The sequence below is a fragment of the Centroberyx gerrardi genome, chromosome 4 (assembly GCF_048128805.1).
Source record: "Centroberyx gerrardi isolate f3 chromosome 4, fCenGer3.hap1.cur.20231027, whole genome shotgun sequence".
In the NCBI taxonomy this organism is placed as follows: Eukaryota; Metazoa; Chordata; class Actinopteri; order Beryciformes; family Berycidae; genus Centroberyx; species Centroberyx gerrardi.
Genome location: NC_136000.1, coordinates 17,879,433 through 17,906,353, shown reverse-complemented (window position 1 = coordinate 17,906,353; position 26,921 = coordinate 17,879,433). Strand labels below are relative to the sequence as shown.

The following is a 26,921-nucleotide window of genomic DNA, read 5'->3' as shown; positions in this document are numbered from 1 at the left end:
CTCCTGAGCTGCTAAATTCGCTGTCATCTCTCCCTCTGTCGGCCCACATGTCACTATGTTCTCCCTCAGGGAGTTTTCTCTGTGTATCTGCATGTGGTCCCGCTTGTGGGAGGACGTGCATGTGTGTCTAAGCCGGTGTGTCTGTGCGTTTCTTTCTGATGCACACCTGCCAAATTCCAGACAGGCAGCAGATTAAAAGTAAGATGGACGACTTACTCCCTCTCTTTGCCCCTCTCATTTTGCTCATTCTGCCTGTTGTGGCGGACAAATTCTATTGTTCTGTGTGTAGTGGGAGGATTCAGAGAGCTAGGGATGTTACAGAGAGGACTGAACCATACATTTACCGCCTCTGGGCTCCTCAGCAGAGAGGATTTCTTGCAGCACAAAGACTGAGAAACTGAGAAACTTGGAGACAGACAAACTGACTGACAAATATATTGACCAACGGACCAACAGAGAACAGAGCATGAAGAAGCTGGGCTCCAACCGCAGCCTGAACAAGGTACTGGTTCAGTGCGAGTCGTCCAGCTCAGCTGAATTTGACCAGATCAAAGCGGTGAAGACGGGATGGGCTGGCCGTCTGGGGGATGCCAGGAGGGCACTGAGTCGCAAAGCCAAAGGATCTCCTTCCCCCTCAACATCATCCTCAACACCATGCCTTTTCTCCACAGCTCCCCCGCCACCCAAGAGGGCTCCCAGCACCACCCTGACACTGCGCTCCAAGTCCATGACCGCTGAGCTGGAGGAACTGGGTGAGTGGTAGAGAGCTGCCATGCATACATGTACACTCCTCACAAAATAAGCTCTCTACACCCTCCTCCTCCTTTCTGCCCTATTCCTGCCTTCCTTTTGTCATTAAAACTTGGTATGTCTCCTAACTTTTAGAATAGTCACTTCTGCTGGCTTGTTCTTGTCATTTTCCCTCCTCTGCTGACGCTATCTTTTTCCCACCAAGCTTCTGCTCGGAGGAGAAGAGGAGGTGAGTCTGAGGCAAGAAATTGTCACCTCTCTGAGCGTCATAGAGATGATTTGTCACTGCTGTGTCAATTTAAGCAGTGTTGATTAGAGCAGGAGAACAAGACACATGAACATGTGGACATGGACACGCTCATTCTGTCTCTTTCTCTATCTCTCTCTCTCTCTCTCTCAACTCTCACTCTCTAGTGGTCAGTAAGGGAACACAGTGAACTTGTATTGAGATGGTGATTGTGTACCATGTCACAGAGCATGACCTCAAACTGTAGTGTATGGTTATGTTTTGTAGTTGACATTTTATCACAGTTTGTCTGGTCACTGTGTTGGCAATGTCAGTTTGTCAGAAATGATAACAGGCATGTTTTATGTTGGCTGGATAATGTCTTAGACAGCATTCCTCTAGTCTTATGTCTCAGTATTTAGGTCTGGCTCCTTTCTTCCTCAACAGAGAGGCTAGATGAGATGTTGGCGTCCCAGGAGCCCATGTTGCGTTCTCAGCCCACGGAGGCAGATTACAGAGCAGCCACTGTCAAACAACGGCCTACCAGCAGGAGAATAACACCAGCAGAGATCAGTGTGAGTGCACATACACACAGAAAACCAGCGGGAGAGGGCATACATACAAGCACAAACTCACAGACACACACACACAGATACACCTGGGCACACACGTGTGAGCTACAGCGCAAACCCACACACACACCTACTCACACAATAGCACACACACGCACACACACACAAACGTGATCGTAGCAGGCACTGTATTGTGTTATATTCTTGCTATTTTGTATACCATTTTGTAGTTTTAATGGACTTTTTAGTGTAGCATTATAGACATTAAAAGTTATAACTAGCTTATATACACATGATAAAAGTGTCTCTGTGTTGTATTGTGCTGCAGTCGCTGTTTGAGAGACAGGGTATGACTCTACATGGAGGGCTTCACCCAGGCATGGAGAGAGGTCATATACCGCTACCCAAGGGGATGTCCAGGACCAAGTCTTTTGGTAAAACAATCGCCCATCCTCTACATATTCAAATAAGATCAATTATATTGCATCTTCTGTGTACGTATTGGTAATATATTGCTATGTAGAGAAGGTAGTATAAGATAAGGAAAACTTAATTGATCCTTGAGGGGAAATTGCAGGATTACAGGGTGTAGTCTTTCATGAAGCAGCTGTCTGAAAGGTATCTGTGGACCTGCTAAGCTGGTACAAAATGGCTCTTTTTGATGAGCTGACTTCTGGTCACCAGATGAGCAGCTTCCTGATCTCTCCCCTCCCTCCCCAGGTGCCACTGAGGAGGATCGTCTGTCTGCCCTGGCAGGCGAGCACCGCTTCCCCCGCAGCTCCTCTATGACGGACAGCCTTCGAGACCACTCCCAGTCCCACTCCATCCCTCCCCCTCCACAAACGGCACCCCCTCCTCCTCCCTCACTCTACTACCTAGACACTGGCCCTCCGCCGGCCTTCTGCCCCCCGCCTCCCCCATCCAGGGCCCAGAGTCAGGGCCACGAGCCTGGAGGACGCTCCAGCTTCAAGCCCTCCTCCCTGGACCTGCCCTACGAGGCCGCCCAGCGGCAGGCAACGCATGTGGAGAGGCAGAAGAAAGCCCGCTCCATGATCATCCTCCAGGACTCCTCCCATCTTCCTGTAGAACCTACGGAAATTCCCCGTCCCTCTGCTGCTACTCCACCTGAGCGAATCAAAAGGAAGGGTCGGGTGATTGACAACCCCTATGCCAATGTGGGACAGTTTAGTATTGGACTATACACACCCACCAAGCCCCAGAGGAAGAAAAGTCCCCTGGTCAAACAACTACAGGTCAGTTACATGTTAAAGGGATAGGTTTTTGGGGGATTTTGCTATTTTTCCTATTTACCCAGAGTCAGACGAACTTGTGGATGCCATTTTTATGTCTGCAGTTTGAAGGAATGGGAACGATTAGTCTACAGGATGAAGCAGCAGCTCCTCTCAAAAGTAGGGAAATAGACCTGCTCAGTATATTCTGACATGATAAGCCTATGGTAATTTTTGATCGTGGCTAGCTAGATAGGTCCTTAAGGTTTTGAAAAACCCTGGCTAAGGTTTACAAAACTGCACTCTTGTGAGAAGAGAGCGGAGGCAGAACGTAATGATACGTTCAAGACAACTGGGAAACTTCCCACTTGGAATGTACTGCTTCCCATCTCAGAGCGTTTAAGTATTATATTGGTGGGAACCTTAGTTCAAAGAAGAATCCCAAGTTTCCGACTAGGAATTACGAATTGGAAGGCCGGTCAAATGGATTTTACCTGTTCAGAAGTAGGACGTTTCGCAGTTGGGGAAGTCCAGCTGGGAATGAGAAAGTTGATAGGAAGTTCATATAATCTAATTTCTTTATTATTAGTCAAATTAACGACTTTATAAATACATAAATTACAATGTACAGCTGTGTTAGATTAGGCATCCATCTTTGGAGAAGTTAAAAGCTTTATTTTCCTACTTTTGAGAGGAGCTGCTACTTGATCCCTTAGACTTCCAGCAGTTGAGCTAAGCTAACCGTACCCATACCTTCAAACTGCATGCAGAGGCGTATAAAAGGCATCAACAAGTTCATCTGACTCTGGGTAAGTAGGAATGATTCCCCCAAAACTGGACTATCCCTTTAAGGATGGACTTTTGATCTTTTTACTTTAGGCCAAAGCTGAGTGTAGCTTTACATGTTTGGTTGTATGTTTTGTTTTGTTGCAGGTGGAGGATGCACAAGAAAGAGCTAGTTTGGCCTTAGCTGCTGCCCACTCCCGAGAGACCTCACCCTCAGGACGACACCCACACACCCATGGGCACACACACACCAGCCGTGCAGACTATTACCAGCAGCAGCTGATGGCAGAGCGAGAGCGTCTGCGTGCCCAGGGAGAGGTTCTGCTTCAGGGGAAGGGCCCCTTTGCTGCTGCTATCGCTGGAGCAGTGAAAGACCGTGAGCGCCGCCTAGAAGAACGGAGGAAATCCACTGTCTTCCTGTCTGTTGGGACCATGGAGGGGGCATCTTCAACCAGCCCCGAGGCCCCCTCCCTGACTCAGTCTCGGTCCATCGATGAACGGATGCTCACCCGAGAGCTGGGCCAGCTGCCTCCCCCTGCCTTGGCCCTGAGCCCTTCACCTAGTGGGACCACCTTCATCCATCCGCTCACGGGAAAGCCCCTGGACCCCAACTCACCACTGGCTCTTGCGCTGGCCGCAAGGGAGAGAGCACTGACCTCTCAGAGCCAGTCCCCATCCAGCAGCCCAGAGCCCAGGACTAAACAGGAGCGGGCTGGCCAGGGCGTAATATTCATTGACACTCAGACCAAAGAGTCTCAACAAGGGGAAGTGGGGGGCGCATCTCCCCCTTTCTCCCCTCAAAGCGCCAAGGCAGGGGCGTATGGACTTGGACCCTCCCCAGGAACTATGTTAGCCCCCCAACCCACCAAACCCCAGTGGGCCACGTCACCGTCACCTGTATCATTCCGACAGGAGATGGAAGGAAGAGTAGAGGAGAGGAAGGAAGAGAAGAGAGCAGAGGATAAGAAGAGTATGTTGATCAGCATTATGGATACATCGCAGCAGAAGACAGCAGGGCTGATCATGGTCCACGCTACCAGTAATGGCCAGGCTGTTGGGGTGGGTTCAGAACTAGAACAGACACCTGCCCCAACGGCCGCTGAGCCCAGCAAACCTCCAAGCCCGCGGGCTAAATCCCCCAGTCCCACGGCCTCCCAGCCCCAGCCCCAGCCCCAACTCCAGGCCCAGCCCCAGGCTCAGCGTCCTGCTAGCCCAGCCCAAGAGAAGAGCCTGGCTCAGGGCAGCTCAGAGGAGGATGTGGATCCGTACACGGTGACCCTGCCCCCTGCCATGTTGTCCTCCAGTGATGAGGAAACAAGGGAGGAGCTACGTAAGATTGGAGTGGTACCCCCGCCAGATGAGTTTGCTAATGGATTGCTGGCACAGGCACAGGCACAGGGGACACCCACGTCCCCAACTAAACCTGCCACCTCTCCCACCACCCCTACAACACCCATACCCCAAACCCCCTCGACCCCAACAACCCCCAGCCTGACCCCTACCCAGCCTCAGCCTCCCCAGCCCCCACCTCCACCCAGTGCAGCAGCCGTCTCAGGGAAGCCCTCTGACCCTCTGGAGCCCCCACCGGTGGGGGAGTCTGGCTCTGCGGCCGACTCAGGCGTGGAGGAGGCTGACACGCGCAGCTCTAGTGACAGAGAGCGAGACCACCACCTCGAGACCACCAGCACCGTCTCCACGGTATCCAGCATGTCCACATTGTCCTCGGAAAGTGGCGAGCCCGCCGACACACACACCACACACACCTCCTACGCCGACGGGCAGACCTTTGTGCTCGACAAGCCGCCAGTGCCTCCCAAGCCCCGACTCAAGTCCCAGATAGGAGGCAGTAAAGGCCCCGTCACCTTCAGGGACCCTCTGCTGAAGCAGAGCTCTGACAGTGAGCTGCTATCACAGCAACAGGCCGCTGCCCTGGCTGCTGCCGCTGCTGGTGGAGCTGGGCTGGCCGCAGGTGGATCAGCCTCAGTGACTGGACTAGCCCCCACCAGGCCGCGCTACCTCTTCCAGCGCAGGTCCAAGCTGTGGGGGGACCCGGTGGAGCCCCGCGGGCCTGGGGTGGGACTAGGTATTGGGAGTTTGGGGAATCTAGGCGGGCTGGGGCTGGGGTTAGGCGCAGACGAGGGCGGAAAACCGTCAGTTATGGGGGAGCTGAGTTCAAGGCTCCAGCAGCTAAATAAAGACACTAGGTCGCTGGGAGAGGAACCATTGGGAGCTTCGCTGGACCCTGGGAGGAAGTCACCTGTGGCAGGTGCCAGGTAAGAGAAAAGCAAGTAAGATGTAGTGCAATTTCTTAAATCTTATTTAACACAAAGCACATAATAAATGGTGACATGAAGGATAGTAACTTCAAATCGTGTTCAATTCTTTTACTCAAATGGTGGCAGAGACATCAGAGTCAACAAGCAAAAAAACGTAAAGCCAATACCAGGCCCCAGCCTGATAACAGCATTGTCTTATGGTTGATTAAGAATTGCATATTTGGCCAGTGTTGTCATACAATATGAGTTGAATTCCTTTCCCATCTTTATCAACTTCTCATTTTACTCTACTTTCACCACTTTTTATATCTACAGTGGCAAATCCTTAATTCTTTCATTAACAAGCCCACTGAAAGAGAAAGAGAGAAAGAATCATTCATTTTTTCAAAGTCAACATATTTCAAGGACACCAATCAAAGGTTTCTTTTATTTCGAAATGTTATTATGTGTCTGTCATCTTGAACCTTAAGTATTTCCTGGATCCATTTCCTGGAGTGGGACATTTAGAGGCCTAGTCAAAGATATCAGCATCAGATTTGAATACTGTGCATGATGTGCTTTTATTTAATTTTAAAGTATGCAGATTAATCCATATCCCCTGCCCAGTCCACTGTGATGGTAAGTAAAAATGAGGTCAGAGGTCACCGACATTGCTAGCATTAGCTTCCCTGGCAATGCTAGTGTTAACCCCATTGTTAATGTATACCATACCTTTCCGTGAGTCATATGTAGCCACATCAGTGAAGAGAAAGAAATATGAGGCATAGGAAAGAGGTTAAGAGGAACTTGTTCCCAACACAAAGAACACAGAGACACCGGTGTTATCTGATGCATCTGAAGCACAGTGGTGTTGTTTGGATATTATCTGTGGGTTTGTTTGTTTTTTTCATACCATCCCTGAAAGTACAATGAAGTCCTTTATATTCCTACAGATGTGAGAAGGACACTGAAGACAGTAAACCTTAAGCTTGTAGCTCCTAGGGTAAACCAAAGCTTATTTTTTATCTTTTTTCCTAACAAGCTTGTCAACTAATCCCATTGAAACAGAAATAACCCTTTTTAAAATTTTGTTTCATGTATTTTCTCTTTTTTGTGTATTATTTGTTACCTTGTTTGCATCACCTGATTTCTTCAGTGCTACTTATGGAGTCTTTTACAATAAAAGAAAAAATTATAACAAAGGATTTGGGTGGTGTAGCTGACTGTTTGGGTTTCAAGGAAATCACTGATAGACACACAGCAGAGTACTAGTTGCAGACTTGGAATTTCCCGAGCAAAGCCATTTATTTAGAATCAATGGCTCCAGTCTTGGGTATGAACTGCTCCTTGTTTCCATGGTTACAACAGTACCTTGGTGTACCTTGGCCTCCCATTTAGTGCTCTGTATTGTACACAGTAGTCAGTAAGTTAGTGTTACATAGTGGTGTGTGTGTGTGTGTATGTGTGTGTGTGTTCCAGTAGTCGGTTATCTGTTGGTGCAAACAAGGTAACAGGGCCTGGAGGCATGCTCTTCCTGAAAGCCTCTTCTCATCTCTCACACACACTCTCGCTGTTGGGTTCTAACCTATGACCCTGCTAGCTACCTTGCACCCCCTCACCCCGCCTCAGAAAGTTCCAGCTTTCCTTGACCTTTAATCCAGTGCCCTTGTTCAAATAACATACAATATACATCCTTATATCCACTGCTCTTTGCAGTCATCGCTGATATAAACAAGATAAGACCGGCAATTGTGTCGTTTCCGTCTTATCACTCTTCCCCCATCCTACCGCATCATCAGCGATAAGATTTAAGGATGTATTTTCAGAAGTATTTGAACAGGCCCAAACTATAATGGTGTGCCATGTCACAAGTCATGTTAAAGCCATCCCTTCATGATCTTATGGCTGCTTGTGCCAGGACTACCAGACAACGTCATCATGATCTAAGTGACAGTCCTGGCTTGGCTCCCACTCAGTAAATTGGTGGAAAAAAATAACTGTTGAATAAATGTTGAAATCTTTTGACGTGAGCAGTTGATAGAAAGTACAGTTTCAAAAGTCCGGTTGTGTTCTGCTTGGGATTTGGGTTAGAATTTTTATCAGATCTTAAATGATCTCCCTAGGCCATGTACAGTGGGCATGGCCCAATGCATGTCTGAATTTCACATCTGAAAACGGCTATTGTCTGAAATAAGAGTGCTGTCTTTTTTGGATGTGTGTTGTAGTTTTACACAGCCAACAAATATAGACTAATAGATGCTAGTTTTAAAATGCTGTTCAGGTCCAGTAGGATAGGGGTTCAGCTCTGTGGTGCGTGGAATAGCAGAACTCCAAATGTCCTATTTCTGTAGTTTTAAAAACTGTGGAGAATGAAGTTGAAGACTTAGTTAAACAGCAATCAGTCTACATTTGAAAATGTAACTTCAAAAGGAGCTCAGTAGTCGGTAGACACTCTTCAGAAGCACCTGAGTTTGATTACTATATCCCTGCTCCTCTCCCTTTTTTCTTCTCTCCTCCTCATCTCTGTTAATGTGAACATGCAAAGCAAGTGGAAGAAACTGGTTCCATATTGGAAATTTGCTTTCATGTTCCCAATTACTTCACTGCTGATTAAGAGGAGATGAAAGATATGAAACAATCTAAGACTGTTAGATCAGACTCTCACCTCCTCTGGCTCTGACTGCCTTTATCAGTCCTTCCACCTCACTGCTATCGCCAGGAGGAGCTAACCACTGTACAAATGTCCGTGCACTCAGACACACACCCACACACTTTATGAACACAACCGCACACAGTGACAACCAAAGTGATTCATAAGATATGTTTCCTTCCAAATGTCAGGCAAATTAGGAACGTAGAGCACAGCCACCTCAGAAAACATGAATGGAATGGAAAGAGTCTTTGAAGAACTGATCAGTACGGGACAAGTTGTTATTGTTCTTTCACGTCAGCTAACATCGGCCATATTTCACGCCGTCCAACGACAAAAATAAAGATAGTGCAGTTTGGTGTCATCAATCTGCTGCTGTTGTTGCTACCTGACATTTTTATCGTCGTGGTGGGATATATCTGGGATGGCTCCAGAAACGTAGCTACCGTCATTTTTTATTCAACAAAATGCATCTCCATCACTATTTAGTGCATAATTTCTTTAACAACAAAAAAAACGTTTTTTTGCAAACATAACAAAATTTCCAAATAGTTGGATGGAAACCCAGCTTCATGGTAAGCAAATGTGCCATTTCATTGTGGTTTAACTGCACAAAAGTCAAACCAAAAGTCACTAATTAGCTATTCCAACAGAACGCATTATAAAAGGTTTATAAGTATGTTTTACAGTCCTTTCTTTTTTACCAGTATCTTACCATAATTAACATCTATTATCAAAAATATTTCCATTTGAAAAGCTCACTCATCTATCTATACCTAGATAATGCGTAGTTTTTGTTAAGTAAAATCTAATCAAAATTAGCATATGACAATTTAAAAATTCAGCCATCAATCGCTGATCTGTACCTCTTAATATATTATCTTTGACATCATCTTGATCCCTGAGATGGCAAAGAAGAGCATGATGTCAAATACAGCACATCATGTAACACGATGTTCTGATTGGTCTCAATCAGTACAACTCATCCTGACCTTATGCAATCAAATCACTCCCACCCTCTCCATCCTGACAATTGATTGCCCTCGGCTGAGTAAAAGAATGGAACAGAGTAAAACGTATGATCATGCACACCATTATTTTCTCTCTCTCTCTCTCCCTCTCTGCGTTTGTATCTCCTCACCCACTCAAGCATTTCACATACAGCAGAGGCATCCCGACACTCTTAACTGTAATGTTACTCCATCACTTTTTACCCCCATCCACTGTCTGTCCCATTTAAAATCCGTTAACACCACACATGCTACTACATGTCTCAATCATATCCACCATGTCCACATGCTATGAATCATAGCTTTGGCTCGTCTACAAACCTGTTGGTTCTCATTTTATTTTAAGTTGTGCTCTTTGGTTTCCTGTTCTTTTCTGTTAGTTTAATTTGCATAACTTTCTGTTTTGTTTTGTTTTTCAGTGATTGTGTTGAGGATGGCTATGCTCCCTGACTCTCTTGCTTATTGGACACTGTAGGTTTCTTAAACTGCCCTGAAACAAACAAAAAAAGAATCAGTTACAAATTGTATGTCTTGATGAGAAAATTACTCAATAGACACACCATCCCCGACATACAGCGCATGTGAATGTTAATTAATTAGTGACATATTTATGCATCATACATATATAAATGTATCTTTGCTCACAAGAATAGTTTTTCTTCAGGTCCAAGTCATTTCACCATGAATCATAAATCAACCACAAAGGTCAAGGGACATTTGCCCTCATTTATTTTTCATTTTTGTTTGTTTTGTTTGTTTTTTCATTTTTTTATTGTGCAGTGTTTGATATGTGAATAGTGTGCTCATTTCTCTCTCATGTGGCCGACTGGTCAGACCTGCCAGTGCTGAAGCCTACTCTGCTGTCATTGTCATGTCAACACATCCAAAACACACACACACACATGCAAACGCACACACACTTACATATACACATACATACAAAAGGCATGTCAAAGAAAGCAGAGTTGGCTGAGGCAAAATACAAGTCTGGTTAGCAGGCTGCGTCTCATGGAGTGATGCTAACATTCTCTCCCATTGCTCTCTCTCTGCTCACCTTGCATGCTCCGCCCTGCTGCTCTGATCTGATTGGTCTAGAACTGACTGTGCGCCCAGGAGGGCAGGACGACTGTGTAAGTGCGCATGGAGCTCATCTCATATCCGCCGGCTCCCCTTGATTTGAACATTTCTCCAGCCTATGCCCTGCCTAGCCACCTACGTTCCATCATAGTCCTCAGTCCAAACCACACCCATATCAAATGTCCCGAAGACATACAGTATATGCAAAACATTTGTCACACCTACACACGATATACATACACACACACACACAGACATGCATGAATGAAACAGACAAGTCATGTTGCACCAACTCCTATCACATCCATTTGGGCCTCTCCTTTCCCCTTCTCCCTGCCTGCACCCAGCTAGACTCAACTGTCATGTTACCCCTAATCTCTAATCCATCCCTCTCCACCTTTCTGACCGTCCTTTCCTCCATCAGATCAGTAGACTATCGGCTAATCAGCCACTTTTAGACTGTTGCACAAATTCATGCTCCTGTCATTTTCAATACAGGGTCAGATGTAAAAGGGGAGATACAATAACATACAGTATACTGGTCCTATGAAAGTAACAGGAGTGAATATTGCACTGAGTTCCCACTGGAGTAGCATTATTGCTAGTATGTTTGTATTAGTATGATGCTTCCTCCAATGCTGCAGACTGTGATATTGGGTTGGTTGGTCACTATGAGAGTTACATAGAGTGGTTACTGTACTTCCAATGGGAAATAAGCATTATTGTGGTGAAATGAAGTTGAGCTTTGGAAATGAATGCTGGACTGTATGCCCTCATATTCACTTTAACTGCAGCCTAAAGACAAATGTCAGAGCTGTTATTGTCACCTCTGTTTTCGCTAGACACCAATTCTCTCTCATAGAAAGGAAACCCAAAGTCACCGTATGCCCAGTATAATATTCTACCCCTTAGTAGGCCTACTTAGTACATACTGTCTAAATGTGTATGTATGTGTATGAGAGTGCTTGTGTGCATATTCATACTGTAAATGTTAGATGTTAGAGACTATGAATGAATTTTCAGGTTAGCACTATCTGTGTTTGCAGCGTACGACACAATAACTGTAGCGCTGTTTGATACCATAATTCTTAGAGAGCGTTTACTATTTAAGAGTCACAGTAATCACTTTATGGAAGTATATGCCTTAACAGGGAATATAGATTTTGATAAGAGAATTTAGAGGATGTAGACCTTCATTGATGATCAGATGGGCTGAGTTTTGGACTCTTGATGGAGTTTATAATGGCTGTCAGTGATACTGGGGTTCTGGTATACTCAAATGTCAAGTGTAGGCTACTCAAATGTTGTGTAGTTAATGTATGACTTGAAGTAAAACAATTTAAGTCCAAGCTGAAGATTCATGATTGAATAATGTAAAGACAATTTAGGAGACATTTTAATCCAAAGCGACACATAATCTCAGAAACTCGCAATGTTTCATCCGACAAATGAGGCCCACTGCTTTGATGTTGCTGTGAAGTGAGACTAGCTTGGTCTTTCTAACGGTCATTAACCTCTGGCCTACACTAACTGACTACTTAAGAACTCACAGCAGTTTGTACATGAAACTCGTACAAACTGAAAGAAAGTGTCTCTTCTGCTAATAACTCCTCTCTTTTATTTTCTTCTCCTCCTCTTCTTACTTACAATTTACTTGCTTTCACTTTATATCTTTTATTCACCTCCTACATGCCTACATTCCTCAAACACTTTGTCTGTCTCTCTGTCCTTCTCCACCAGACTTTTCAGCAGCCTAGGAGAGCTCCATACCATTTCTCAGAGAAGTTATGGCACCACGTACACCATCCGCCCAGGCAGCCGCTACCCTGTCACGCGACGCACCCCCAGCCCAGGTTCGGGTTCGCCCGATCGGGGCGACCCTCTCGGACGACTCCCGGGCTTCGGCCTACCGACCTCCCCGACTACGCCGCCACACACCATCCTCAAGTCCTCCAGCCTCAGCCTGCCCCACGAGCCCAAAGAGGTCCGCTTTGTAATGAGGAGCTCCAGCGCCCGCTCCCGCTCCCCGTCCCCTTCTCCCTCTCACTCCCCCGGGCTGGGGTCACCGCTCCTGGCCCTCAGACCCTTCCACCAGAAACCCCTCCACCTCTGGAACAAGTACGACGTCGGAGACTGGCTGGAGAGCATCAATCTAGGGGAGCACAGAGCCGGCTTTCAGGAGCATGAGATCGAAGGCTCTCACCTCCCGGCTCTAACCAAGGATGACTTTGCGGAGCTGGGAGTGACACGAGTTGGACACCGCATGAACATTGAACGAGCACTAAAACAGCTGCTGGAGAGCTGACCCCTGCCCTGAGACACAGCAAAAGATGGAGAGAAGGATGAAGATGGATAAGGGAGAGATATAGAGAGTTGATGAAAACAGGAAAAAGACAGAGAGAGACCACTCCTCTTTTACTCTGGCTCTATTTTTATGTTTTGCATTGCAAATGTTTACCTTTCTGGTCCTTAGCGAAACTTTCTGTTCTCGTTCTGCATTAATACCCTGCACTTAGCACTGCACTGAATTTTGGGAGGAGGAGCCAATACGTACCTCCCCTCTCCCCCCGCCCTTAGTGTCTGCCCACCTCATTGCCTGCAGCCAATCAGATCAGACCTCCGAACGGGTTCTGATCTTTCTTTGCAGAGGAGAATCGCATGAGCTCCAATTAGAACATTTGATTTGTGAAAGCTTCTGTTGTTCCCTTAGTAACACCCACACATTCTCCCACAGACCTTCCCTCCTCTCCTCTCTACCTCTGTCCCTCCATCCATCAGGCCTCTGAAAGCCTTTTACAGTTTGAGTAAAGGAGGAGGAGGAAGAATCTCGTTCCAAACAGAAAGCTCAGTTGCCTTTCAAAATATTTCTACAGAGATCAACAGTGATGAACCCAGGACTAGGGGCGTAGTGCTGACACAGCTCTCACAAGGCGTGTCTTCTCTCTACCTGCTGTTGTTTTTAAACCGAAGACTTTTGAGCCCAGAGGTGGAGCTCCACAAAGTAGACCACAGGAGAAAACCCCTCCGCCTTGGAACCCAGACTGTGCTATCTATTATATTTGGAGAATGTTTAACCAACACTCGTGGCTTTTTTCATAATCAAACAGTTTGTTTTTGGTTTTCCAAAGGGAATATTATATATAGATATAATATAATATGATATATATGTATCTAAATAGCTTTGAGAAGAAAAGACACAATGTTGCAAAGAGGAAATGTAATAAATAAAACTGCGCCTGTCTTTGGTTTTTAGTATAGAAGGCAGAGAGAAATCTTTAAATTTATTCCACCAATAATTTACTAATTTCTACCAATTATATACATATATATATATTTGAAAGAAAAAAGTATATAGATATATGAAAATGAAATTTTTGTCATAGGTATACAACTTTACTAAAACAATACATGGTATTATATATATATATATATACATATATATATATGATGTTGATGAACTTTCCTTACGGTCACCCTTTCCTGAACAGTAGCATGACAAGTTGCATCATGTCTTGGAAAGAGAGTTTGTTGTTTGTTTTTATTTTCTTACGGTCTTCCTTCGTACTTAAGGGCATCCCGCAATGTGAGGCCAAGACCCCAGTTGACACCCATCCCTATTGCCTCGGCTACAGATCTCAGCGATGTGGTTCTGTCTCTCCTTTACTTCTGTTCATCCACGACAACCTTTAAGGACCACCCAGTAAGACAGTTCATTGGTAAAGAAGGCTCTCCATCTTAAGCCTGTTTATCACTCAGGGATGGAAGTTTGGGGCACTAGCATGGAGAGGTTGTTGCCTGTTATTTTTAAATACTATCCATTCAAATTGTGGCCTGTGAGAACAATTTACCACTACCACAGTCTGAAAAATACTAGCCCATGGGCTAGAGGGCTAGTACAATTTCCATCCCTGCTACCCCTGATTATGCTTCTCAGACTAGACTAGACAAGGTGTGGTGTAGTGGAGGAAGGTCAGGAGAAGACAACAGCCGGATGTTTTTTATCACCAGTAGAGAAGAAAGATAAATCTCTAACAGATTTCTATTGTACGATTCCCCTACAGAAGAACAGCACTGATAAGTTCCTAGTGTGTAAAGCTGGCCAAATGAGGGATAGCTCAGACTTTTCTAATAAGCAATTGTTTATTTTCTTTCCCCTATAATGTAACCTTTACCCAGACTATAACCAACAAAAACAAATCCAAAATGCATCACACAGGGGTTTAAATGAGCTAAAAGTCTGTGCCTTTCTGAAATGGCACTGCAGGAAATGCATCTGTAGTTTATTAGGCTCTGGGGATGGGACAGCTTCTGTGAGGTCTTAACAATACAAAATCTACAATTGTATTCACATGAGTAGCCCCTGCTGGCAGTGAGAAACAGTGAGTTTTATTCATGCAACAAAAAGCATTAGATCCATAGCTTTTCTCTGAGAGAAGGCCAGGTAAACTCTATTACCACTAAAAACCTCTGTGCATCAGCAGCATCCAGTCATTACGCCAAGTCAATTCCGCTTGGCGAGAAGTTGCGCATCTTTCCAGAATAGCTTTCTGTTCATTTCTTTTCTAGCAGTTTGGAAAAGCGGGTGGTAAATATAACGTTGTATCCGGGTTGTAGGAATAGCACTCACTGCCTCACTGTGACCTCACTGATTATTTTACTTCTGACTCCAGTGTTATGTCCTCGGACTCATTTTGGGCTTTTTGTGTTTATTGTTCTTTTTGTTGTGTGTTTATTGTTCTTTTTTTTTTTTTTTTTTGTTCATTTGTTACCCTCCGACACTGTGGGTAGATTTTGTAGCTTGTGGAACATGATACTTTAATCTTTCACTCATTTGAATTTTAGAGTGAACATTAAGAGACAGAAAAAAAAAACAAATATCCTGTCCATTCAAAACGTACTTACACTTGTAAATATGAACAAACTACAAATATTTGCTTTTTTTATATTAATCACAAGCAATGTATATATGATAGATTTCATATAAATTTTTGAAAAACAAAAAATATATAGATCTATATATGAATGTTTGGCATATATGCATAGTTAACCACCTGTGGAAAAGGTGAGCAGATTTTATTCTTTCTATGAACTCTTGAACTTTTGAACTCTGAACTATGAACTAGGGGATGATTTGCACAAAACAAGGTGCTAGCATAAAAGCCACCCATCGTCCAAGCGCACGCGTGCATCTGGATTCCCTGAATCTCTGTATGGTCGTTCCTCTTCACCGTGTGTGTATGACTGTATGTGTGTGTGCATGTGTGCCAATGTTTGTGTTTGTTTCCATTGTGTGTGTTTGAGCGAGAGCGAGATAAACAGTGTGCAGGTGTGACAGTGAGAGAGTGTGTGGTTGATTGCTAGGGTTTACGTCTTTGGAGTTAGTCCACTATAGCCTTACTGTATTACCATCAGAGATTCCCGGCAGTGGCTGTGTCACACAAACACACAACACATACACACACAAACAGAAAAATGCACACATACGTACATCATCAACTCCAGAATGGACATCATTGTTCTGCATTTTTATTTTCTACTCGGTGGTTTCTCCTTCGAAAAGTGGACTACTCTACCCAAGAGAGAGAGAGACGGAGAGAGAGAGAGAGTATAACAGGGTGTTGAGAGAGAACATTGTCACATTTTATATTGCAAGAAAAACTATAACTCACCCTGTAACTGTAGGTACAGCTTATGCAGAGTCACTGTTTTGTACACCCATGCCCAGATTGCATTTGCGCTCCTTACCCTCCACTCTATCTGGCTGCACTCCTTTTTCCTTTTTCAGACCTTCAGTTTCTGAGTTTTGGATATGCTACATGAGGTGATTTGATGAGGAACGAACAAAACAAAGGAAAAATGTGCCAAAAAAATAACTTAACTTTAAACTGTATATTTTTCTTTGCTTTAGGACTACCTTAGTTACAGCATTCTTGAGCTGTTAGACTCAATAATATGGTGCCATCTCCTGGAAATCTTGAGAACTACAGACATTCGTTAGATCCTCCACTGTATGTACAGCACCTTTTCAGGTGGGAATACAGTCATTTTTATGTTTTGTAAAGGAACAGGCTATATATATATATATATAAATATATATAACCTGATAATCCTGATTTTATGAGCTTTGCATTAACATTTCTATTTAAATTTTGAGACAAAGTATCACAATTGCTTGATTTTACTGTGATGAAGGTTATTATCCAGTTTGGCATACTGTTAACACACACACATCACATACACGCACACACACACACACACACATAAATACAAATGATAACAGATGGAACACAAACACTTAAAAGATGAAAGCGTACAGTCTGGACTTGCACAGGCTGTCCTGGTTAGAAAAAACAACACTAATGGAGACCTGGTTGGATCGTTGCGTAAGTTTACCACAAATACAGATGCAAAATGATGCTACAGAACAAAGTGTAACAGACTGACACATCATTCACTCTAATGAGTTCACTGAAGGGTTATCTTTGTCTTATTTTCTAATCAACAAAGCACAATCTACATAGTGTAGGGGGAGCGGTGTAACCTTTTTAAAAACCCACTGGAATCTGGTCACCCACCGGAACCAGTGATCTTATCATCAAAAGGGGTTTTTCTTTCATTGTCGGTTTTCTCCTTGTTTGCACTGTGAAGTTTAGAATGGTGGATCTATCACTGCAACGCCTCAGCCTTGTCTCACAGGCGAGCTTCCCCTTCTCAATATCTGCTGATCAGGCAAATCACTAGAGAGCATCCAAAACTATTTTCCCAGCGACTACTGGACACTTAGAGCGTTACAAAGTCCTTTCCTTACGAATAAATGGAAGTTAAAATACAAGATACCCAGAAGCTGACTCCTATTCCCCATGCAAACAGAGTAAGGGTGGTAGTGAAGGCTGAGGCAAGATCTGAGATGTTGCCTGGGATATCTCCACCACAGAGATATATGTTTGTTATATTATGTAATAAATTTATAATTAAAAACACGAACTGCGTCAACTTCTTGCTGCTCATGGCGCTGTCGCTTCCTGCTGAATTAGTGTCTCATGAACAAAGCAGTTTATGTTCCAGTGCAATTTATTCATAGTTATATCATATATCATAAAAGCACATTGTATATAAATGGGATAAAAACAGACATGCTTCCTGTGTACAGCATTATCACAAACAAGTACACAAAGAAATGTTTTCAAAAACTGTTAAGTTAAATTGATTCCCACTGTGTCCTACACTATGAGGCTTGGTTGAATGTACTGCTTCTGCCAGAAAAGAGGTTTCTGGTATAAACTCATTCACCAAATGAGGTATTGGAAATTCTTAATGGCAATGTTTTTGCTGGAAATGAATGGATGAACCTTGAAATGAATCATGAATGACAGTGATGTAACCCAACCAGCAGGGGCTGGTCATTTCATAAAGCTGGACCTGTTACAAGAGCACAGCGAGATGAAAACAGATAAACAGCCTCTTGTATTACATTAGAGATGACATAAGAAATATATGATATATATTTGTATCATATACAGTGCTAATTCAAATGCTTGTGCCTTAATAGTCTGTAAATGTGTCAACATACTAGTCTTGTTTCATAAAAGAACCTACTGCTGGATCACAGCAAGTTAGAAACACACGATATAACATTTTGGTTACATGGTACATTCAGTATTCATTGAAAGACACTAAACAACAGAGGCTTTACATTATAACATTATTGCAACAATAGCAGCCAATAGATGTAGTTCCCCACTGGCATTGCACACGTCACTACACACCAACATCAAGAACAGCAGCAAAGAGAATTCACAATCACAGGTTCTCTTTGCCTTGTGTGAGCGAGTATTTGATCGAGCGATCGTTTTCATTATTTCACATTCCTGTTACATAACAAATAAAATAACTTGTTTTAAACACATTTTACCTCTTTGCTGTAACATGTTCTACTATTATTATAGTAGATATTACACAAAGTATGAATGACACGTTTTAATGCAAAAGACAACCTGAATAACGCGCTACAACAGAGCAGCTAAATGAACCAGGTAAAATTCAGAGACTTGCGACACAGTTCCTAATTATCCAACCAGGTTTATTTCCCCTGCCAGCTTCACTGGACGGAGGGTGGAGGGCAGTGAGCAACAATCTGACTACAGGACTTTATCTTTCATTCTCCAGTGGCAGAGGTAAAGTGAAACAGTTATGATGGTAAACCAATGACATAAAGGGAGATAATGGACCAAAAATCATAAAAACAACATAAGGACAATGTGCTTCGATAGTGTCAAACAACACAGAAGAACCAGAGATCTCCCGCGGCAGAGTCCATGCTCGTGTGCACAGCGTCAGGATGACCGAAAGCACAGGCTGTATCCTCAGCATCAACCGAGAGGAGGATAATGTGTCCATGACACGAGAAGAAGGTCTAGAGAAATTGAAAGTGTCTGTCAGACCAACTCAGGACTCTCTGCCTGCAGTCCATCCTCAGCTGCTTCTGAATTTTCTTCCTTCTTCTCCAGCTCAAACTTCTACAAGACAGAGGCAAGAGCGACAAAAAAAAAAATCACATCAATACAAATACATTTTCTAGTCAAAATGATTTTGTTTAGCTTACACAGATTAATGGTTACAGCAACTCTGATCTCAAACACCCAAAAAAAGCTTAACTTTTCATTAAGAAGGGAATTGTGTTGGAATTCATGGATGAGTAAACTGAATACTTTGGCTTGTTAATTTAAGTGTTTTGAGTGAACATCTGCAACAAACAAAAAAAAAAAAAATGTACTGTGAACAAAATGAGCATGGCAGATTATAAACAAATTACGGGGATTCTTAGAGCAACCATTGCATGACTAATACATATTTTATTTTTTGTAGTAAACAAACCATTGAGCTGGGGATATATAAAACCACATCAGCTTGATTAATGAGTACATCAGTAATTGGAAAGCATGTTGGTATTCAGAGAGGGTAGATGGTGGCACCTCTAATTCTTGCATCACTTCATCCATGAAGTCGCTGGGGTTTTGCTTGTAGTCCACCGCTCTCTTGATCATCTCTCTGAACATCTGTTGTCAAGACAGACTAATTATATTTAGAACCATCAATGCATAGGGGCAGTTCATGTGGTGGGGCGCCATGTTATCCCTCGACTGTGTTCATAAGAGAATAGTGAAATATAGACTGAATTAACCTGGTACTTTGGCTTATAAGCAGTGCAGTGTCAACCCAGTTGTTGAGACGGAGGATGTGAGTCACACCGTTGTGCCATTACATAAATTGTAAAACTAGGGATGGGAGTGGGATGCATGAAAAAACTGCTGATACCTGGTAAAGGGTCTGTGATGTTATAAATACTGCAGCAAAGCTCAAACCTCTCCTATAGCATGTTAAAACTTCATGGGTTGTGTGTGTGTGTGTGTGTGTGTGTGTGTGTGACTGAGTGAGGGAGGGAAAAAATGTGTACAATACTTGGCCTTCTGGCTTCCTCACCTTAACTACATTAGTCCCATCAGCAGCTGACACAAAGTAGAATGGAATCCCCTGCTTCTTGCCAAAGTTGAAGGTCTTCTGTGTCACCTTCAAGTCAGCTGCAGACACATGGGAAAGAAACAAAGGAAAAATGTGTCAACTACTACTGTCAACTTTCTTGGTTAAACAATGAACTTAAACATCGCACAGAAGAAATGTATGTTTGATGCCGTTTTCTACAATAAAGTAAAAGGAGAAAAGACTAAAGGGATGCATCTCTAGCCTGAGGATGTTTAGTCTCTTCATCTTTTTGTCTTCAGTTACACCATCCAGAAAACGTCTAGTTACGCCACAAAATCACACGTTCACCTATCCTATTTAAGATCAACGATGCATAGAATCTGTATAACAACTGACTACCATGTTTAACTGCTGCGACACAGCCAGACTCACCATCAATTTTGTTGGCGACCACACAACACGGTATCTCTGGTCTGTACTCTCTCAGCTCCTTATACCAGTTGGCCAGGTTCTTATACGTGATCTTCCTTTGAACATCAAATACCTTCAAAGAAAAAAAAAGAAGAAGCACAAAACAGTTCAGTCTGCTTTGCTGACAGGCCTGGCCTCTCCCCAGTTCAGCCATGTCTTGTCCATGGATGTGTCACTTACCATGATGCATGCATGTGCTTTATGGTAGTATGAGGGATGCATGCTCTGGAACCGCTCCTGGCCAGCTGTGTCCCAGAAATCTGAGAAGAGAAACGAAAGCCGTCTCTGCAGCAGCAACATGACGTCTGACGCCAGCTGAGATGGCAGCTCTCTAGATTCAAGCTTTCTAGATTCAATTTCAGCTTAGTAAAACTGTCGGTGGTCATTGGTTGCACCGCCAAAAGTAAATACTCAAGTGTGATAACAAGTGTGCAAATACCTACCGACCACTACTGTCTTGTTTCCTACTGTGGCTGTGTGTTTGTAGAGAGTCAGAGCGTAAGTTGACAACTGTTGGGGGCGACTGCAGCGAGAGTTAAGGATCTTACCAATACAATACAAATACAGACACAATACAAATCATCTGCTTTGTTAGGAGGCATGCCAGCTTGACCTTTAACAGCCGTGTGCAGCCAGTTACAAACTCAACAGCTGTAATCAGTATGGTACGACACAGCCCTCTTCATTATTGAATGGATGAATGATATAAATACAAGACCGCTGTTTAATTTTGACATACAGAATAAATATAATCAAAGTTGCTTGAGAAGGATACTATTCATCCATGAGAAACCTCTCCATCAGCCTAAAACATGAGAGAGAAACACAGTCTGTAACAAAGCCACAATAAAGTCATGAAAAATAGATTATACAAGACAATAAAAGAAACTCATGGGGAAACTGTTAAAAAATACTAGGAAATACAAACAGAAATTTGCTGTAAGGAGCGTATGGTTGTAGGTAGAGATAATTAACACTTACTTGGATTTACCAACTGCACTGTCTCCCAAACAGATGATCTTCACTTGTTCGTCTGCATCGTATTTCTCTTGGTCCAGGTCAGGGATGCTACTAGCGTCGCCAGCCATTTTTCCTTCACTTTGACGAGGAGAATTAATTTACGTCTTTCTTGCTGAAATTCTTAATTGGCTAACGTTAGCGGTTAAGTTCCCGGCTAGCATTCGACTGCTATTCACAACGAGAATTAGTGTTAGCTAGCCTGCTGCTGGTTAGCTAAGGTTAACGCTGGATGGTTTGGCTTGAAATTGTTCATTTCACTTGTTCGTCACTCCCTGCATCAACCAAACTGATGTTAGTTGACATGGAAATTATCACAGAGTCGGGTATTGATCATGTTTGTCGCTGAAAAGTAATTTATGGAGTACTGTAACGTTACCTGTACGGTGCACTCTGTGCCAATGAGGGCAACGACAGCTAACGTTAATAGTTGGCTAGCGCCGTTAACTGAGCTAACGTTGATAACATTAAAAAGCGACAGGTATTAATCAAACCTCAGGAATCCACTTGTGTATTTTATCTTTGAGAAGTTAAACAACTCATTACAATCATCTAACGTTAATGTTAGCTAGCTAGTTAACGCTAGATAGATATTACAAGTTCGAAGACCCTGCATGTCGTTCCCGATAGCTTTGGTTTCTATGCAACGGGGACGCCCGAAGGACCACTTTCTTATGCATCCTGCTGTCCTGAGAGGTGCCTGTCCAAAAAGCATTGTCTTTCTGACATGTAAACTACAGCTAGGGTTTGCTCTATGATTTGCCCTAAATGTCCACAACCTAAACTAAATTAAAAATAAATAAAAAAATAGCCCAGAACACGTTGCTATACTTTATTCATTATCAGAAATCATGTTGCATTAAAAGAAATGTGAGTTATACATCAGTCTTTCTCTAATTTAGTCTACTAAGAGTTTTAGTGGTTAGTGATAATGGTGCATATTATTGTCCAGCACTAGTTTTTCCAGGTTTTTGTTTCTTTCCACTTACTACAGCTGTTAGATAGAAAAGGGTTGGTTCTATGTTTAAAAGACTGATATCACCACCATGGCACAACTGTCAGGTTGTATAATTATGTCCTACAGTCCTCTACAGTCCAGATTGATGCATCCACAGTTTATTTGAATGTAGCCTGTTTGTATGCGTGTATGGTTCTGTAATACAAACCAAGGAAAAGGAATACAGTAAACAATAAACACAATAATCAACCTCAATCAAATTCAATACTCAATTCAAATACTCACAAATATTTTACACGGGCACATTACTACTAGTACCTGAGAAATTAAATTAATATTGAATTAAGGTAAACTGCCTACAAAGATACTGTTTAGACTATTTAGACTGATTATGACTATACAACATAATATATATAACATAATAATACCAACTATAAATATCAACTGCCAAAGTTGGATGATTAAGTTGATTACAGTTGACATGTCCAATCACCAGCTGAGTGCATCCAACACAAATCAGATTAATGTTAAATACATGAAAATCAAATATCTTTCACCATTAAAAATTAACATAACTCAAACAGTAAAGACTGACGTACATTTTGTCATAAACACACAGTTTTAAAGGCAACAGAAACGCTGGTGAGTTGGAGGAAGATAACTGGAATACACAGTTGTTTAGACAAAGGGAGAAATACAGATATCTTACACAGCTGGGGCTGTGAGGTGAAGTGGCAGGTGATAGTTCAAGTGGGAGGGAGAAGAGGATTATGGGAAAGTGAGTTCTGGGGTGAGTATGGTTGAGGATAAGGGGTGTTCAGGGCTGGCAGGGAGAGGAATGAGTCGGGCCACAGGACGGTTGTAGGTTTTGTCCCCAAATTTAACTCGTACAGTTCACACACATCCATCAAGTCTGGGCTGGATGTGAGGAATACACCCTGCAGGTCTTTGAGCTCTTGGGAGAAAGTTGGTTGTAGGGGTTCACTTAACATTTGTTCCTGTAAATTGTCTTTTCCAATTAAAAATAGGAGATACAATCCAAAAAGTAGTCTGTCTCTTGATAATATTGCAGATTAAAATCTTGATTCTTTGGATAATAGCTACAGGAGAACGTATAGTTTCTGTTCAGTTCAACTCTTTTCTGTTCTGTCATTTGAGCTGTCGACCACAGGAATAACATAATTATGCAAATTATATGCCACAATGAATTCTGATGCCTTTAAATTCTGATTGTAACTTGTTGCTGACGTGCATTCACAAGCTACAGAGAGGATCGTCTGAAGAAAGAACAATGTGAACTTCATCCCTCAGTGCAGAGCAGTGTTGACAATGCGATTTTTATTTTCCACTTTAAAGAATAAGGTAGATGAATGTTTTCATTCAGCCACGTTGGCAATGAGAGGTACAATGTATTCTGAATGACGCACTCCAAAGGAAAAGCTGGGAGCTTTGGTCCTTGTGAAGGTCACCTAAGGACAGAAAATGCCTAGTGGTTAGTGAATGAGCAAAGCTGAAATATGTAGAGCGCCTGTATTCATCATCAAATAAGACAGCAATTCATCCTGAAGTGTCTCACCCGCTCAGGATAGTGCGCTCCGGGTCCTGGTTTCACTGTGGTGTTATCACATATGCTGTTGCGGCCTATCATGCTGTACCGGGGAGCCTTGTATTTGTAGCAACAGGGGTCGACCACCTTGTAGGTCCCGGGGCCAGGAGTCTGGAGGGCAAAAGACAGAACAGAGAGCTCACACAGTTTCTACACATGTTTGTAGCGCAATTCCCATGACCAATATTTGTCATGTGGGTGAAAGTGTGCCGCAGTGACTTAGATTGCAGACTCTCAATCAGGAGAACCGAGTTTGATCCCGGCAGGACGCTTCCACAAAATTCATTGTTATGGGGCTTTTAGACTCTTTGTCTTGTTTCACTGTTTTGCTCAGTGGCCAATGTGAATGTCCTGTGTCTTGCTTTGGCTATCAAGAATAATTACTTTGGACATTGGTAATCTGGAAATGTGTTATTTGGGTTATCATTAATTTATCCTCAAAAGGAGGAGCATAACTGTTTGCACTGGTGGTGAGAATTTTCAGTCCTATGAGATTGTGTTTGTTTTGAGAGCCGAATAAATAAGGAGCAGCTTTTATTCAGCGTCCTTTTGTTCTTAGGCTATGGTATCATTTTACTTTTCTAGACGTGGTTTCAGTGCGTCACACCGACCTTCCAAAGGTCCTCTTGGAAGCCGCCGACGTTGCTGCGCCCGTGGAGAGAGTAGCCGGGAGCGGTGGTTGTGGTCAAGGTGTTGGGCCCCAGCACAGAGGGCAGCATGTAGGCCGCTGGACCTGCAGGAGGAGCAACAGGGACGGGTGAGACGCAGCAATTTATCTTTGCGTCATGAAGCATTGTAATCCGCAGACAATTATAATAATGGAATGTTGTTATCGGCATAAAATGTTACCTGGTGTGTGGTCGTTGCATATTTCTTTGTTCCTGGCAGACAGGGAATGAGCAGGCGAAGATTTGAATGTCAATTTAGTCGCCCGCTCTGGGGAGTATTTACCTGAAACACCAGAGAAAAGAATCGGCACATGCAAATTCATGATGTGCACACTGCTGAAAGTGTTGTATGCATAAGCGTGTGCATCTTTGTGTCTTTGTGCGTGTGTTCATCTTCATGTTGCGGGGGGATCTGTATATTAGAGTGTATATTTGTATATTTCATCTGGCTGATGGCAAGTCAGGTAGTTCTATTCTTTTTCTACCAGCCCAGGTAATTGGAATTAAAGTTTTTAATTCTGTATATAATCTAAAAAATCTTTCATCTTTCACCTCTGTCACACAGAGGCAACAGCTGTACTTTAAACTGGCATTTTAGTGGCTTTCAAAGAGTAGCTTGTCCAGTCTGAGACCAGCACTACTTTCTTCTAAATACAGCTTTTAACCGTGTTTTCAATGTGAAAGAGGTTTCACTGACCTGGTCCAGGGACGTGGAACCGCAGCGGGTCGTTTATACGGCTGTAGAGAGAGAAAGCAGGGGTGCCGTCTCGGCCCACTCTGGTGATGTTGGAGGGGAGCAGGTATTTTGGTCCAGGGGAACGATCAGATGTCAGCTGGCTGTGAGGGGTCCCAAAACTGTACGCTGGAGCCTTTTGTTTCCTGGAGTCGTGATCTTTAATACCTGTCAGGCAAGGAGAAGCACAGAGTTTCAATAACAAAGAGAATAATACAGTGGGTATATATATATATTTTTTTTTTGTAGCCTATTTTAGAGGAAAAAACATTGCCTGATGGTAATTTTTACCTACCTATCAGTCCAGGCAGAGCATACTTGGGTCCTGGGCTGCCATAGTGGGCAGCTATGGGACCTCTGGGCTTGTGGGGCCTCCAGGAGCCAACACAAGCATCAGTGCCTGGCATTTCTCTGCGAGAGAGAGAGAGAGAGAGAGAGAGAGAGAGAGAGAGAGAGAGAGAGAGAGAGAGAGACATTTGAGTTCGCCCACAGAAAAGTAATATATTTCTGCTGAATTTTAAATTTTACTCTTGCATAACTTACCGTTTAGCAGTGATAGGAGCGGTGTCGCCAATAATGCGACTTTAATGTTTACAGAGTTTGAATTAAAACAGTTCCATGTAGTTACGACAACAGTCACGCTGAATTCCTGGATAAGTGACAGTCTGTTTGCACGCCCCTATAACTGATAAACCGAAACGAATTACAATTCTCTATAGTATTCTACGATATTCCTGTGTGTCTGTGCTTCTCAATAGTGCGTTTACAGGGACCTCAGCGTACTTTATGGCGGGGTTTTTTTTATCTCCTGCACATGGTATTCCTGCAGGACTTGATGCTTTGCTGTGGTAGCCTATTTGTGTAGTAGGTTATCCTTCTAAAATGTATTATATTATTATTCCGAAAGGACTAGCAAGCAGGTGGTCAGATGAAGTCATTTCGGTTATTTAAGTTATTGAAGTCTGTGGTGCCAATAGCAGCCTATTGTCCAAGACAATGTATCGGTTTTCACAGTGTTAATGATATTCTTTCTCTGTTGAAATGATATAGCCTATATATATTTGGTGCATAATGTTGAAGGAGAATAACGAGACTGTGAAGATCAAGTTTACATTTATTTATTTTTTCGGTGGCAAGCAATTGGTGTAGGCCCATCTACTATATCGGTGATCATCAATTTCCAAACTTGACAAGAAATAACCAGCCTGTCACGAAAAATAAAACTGACTTTGGTCATTATGAAAAAAAAAAAAAATATATATATATATATATATATTGATTGCCATCATGTTGCACTAAAAGAAATGTCAGTTCTGCATCAGTGATTAAACTGTCTTTGATTTAGTCTACTTTAGTTCAAATACTGATAGTGGTCATAAGCTTTGGCTAACTGACAAATACAATAGGCCTACTACAAATACAATCATGGGTGT

The 26,921-nt window shown here is 43.0% G+C and overlaps 3 protein-coding genes across 5 annotated transcripts in view; 1 reads left to right on the top strand and 2 right to left on the bottom strand.

Annotated features, from left to right (window-relative positions):
* The window catches only part of shank3a (SH3 and multiple ankyrin repeat domains 3a), a 150,114-nt gene extending 137,254 nt beyond the window's left edge, over positions 1-12,860 (top strand). Inside the window, exons 19-25 of the mRNA XM_071911495.2 lie at positions 672-752; positions 956-979; positions 1,424-1,551; positions 1,877-1,982; positions 2,269-2,801; positions 3,711-5,836; positions 12,296-12,860. Of these exons, the coding sequence (XP_071767596.1) occupies positions 672-752; positions 956-979; positions 1,424-1,551; positions 1,877-1,982; positions 2,269-2,801; positions 3,711-5,836; positions 12,296-12,860 (3,563 nt within the window). The remainder of the gene's footprint in view (positions 1-671; positions 753-955; positions 980-1,423; positions 1,552-1,876; positions 1,983-2,268; positions 2,802-3,710; positions 5,837-12,295) is intronic.
* Positions 12,861-17,678: 4,818 nt separating this feature from the next.
* Positions 17,679-22,096, bottom strand: rabl2 (RAB, member of RAS oncogene family-like 2). Of its 3 annotated transcripts, XM_078283106.1 has the most exons (9): positions 21,903-22,096; positions 21,488-21,604; positions 21,282-21,311; positions 20,950-21,029; positions 20,687-20,766; positions 20,468-20,579; positions 20,036-20,133; positions 19,528-19,611; positions 17,679-19,071 (listed from the first exon to the last, which is right to left on the bottom strand). In XM_078283106.1, the coding sequence occupies exons 2-9, from the start codon at positions 21,592-21,594 to the stop codon at positions 18,991-18,993; spliced, it is 672 nt and encodes a 223-aa protein (XP_078139232.1). In that variant the 5' UTR covers positions 21,595-21,604; positions 21,903-22,096; the 3' UTR covers positions 17,679-18,990. The 3 variants fall into 3 exon arrangements, with proteins under 3 accessions (XP_078139232.1, XP_071767585.2, XP_078139233.1); XM_071911484.2 differs by having other exon boundaries at positions 21,488-22,096; XM_078283107.1 differs by lacking the exon at positions 21,903-22,096 and having other exon boundaries at positions 21,282-21,336; positions 21,488-21,545.
* Positions 22,097-23,857: 1,761 nt separating this feature from the next.
* On the bottom strand, positions 23,858-25,895 carry LOC139921285 (ciliary microtubule associated protein 1B-like). The gene is made up of 6 exons (XM_071911492.2): positions 25,784-25,895; positions 25,453-25,656; positions 24,937-25,038; positions 24,699-24,820; positions 24,058-24,198; positions 23,858-23,950 (listed from the first exon to the last, which is right to left on the bottom strand). The coding sequence occupies exons 1-6, from the start codon at positions 25,893-25,895 to the stop codon at positions 23,858-23,860; spliced, it is 774 nt and encodes a 257-aa protein (XP_071767593.1).
* Positions 25,896-26,921: the final 1,026 nt, after the last annotated feature.

Coding starts and splice junctions, on each gene's coding strand:
- LOC139921285 (XM_071911492.2), bottom strand. CDS start 25,895: ATGCCAGGCACTGATGCTTGTGTTGGCTCCTGGAGGCCCCACAAGCCC. Junction 25,657..25,783: donor TGCTCTGCCTGGACTGATAG/GTAGGTAAAAAT, acceptor CTTGCCTGACAG/GTATTAAAGATCACGACTCC. Junction 23,951..24,057: donor GAGCGCACTATCCTGAGCGG/GTGAGACACTTC, acceptor TTCTGTCCTTAG/GTGACCTTCACAAGGACCAA.
- rabl2 (XM_071911484.2), bottom strand. CDS start 21,594: ATGGCTGGCGACGCTAGTAGCATCCCTGACCTGGACCAAGAGAAATAC. Junction 20,134..20,467: donor GGTCGCCAACAAAATTGATG/GTGAGTCTGGCT, acceptor ATGTGTCTGCAG/CTGACTTGAAGGTGACACAG. Junction 19,072..19,527: donor AAGTGATGCAAGAATTAGAG/GTGCCACCATCT, acceptor TCTGTCTTGTAG/AAGTTTGAGCTGGAGAAGAA.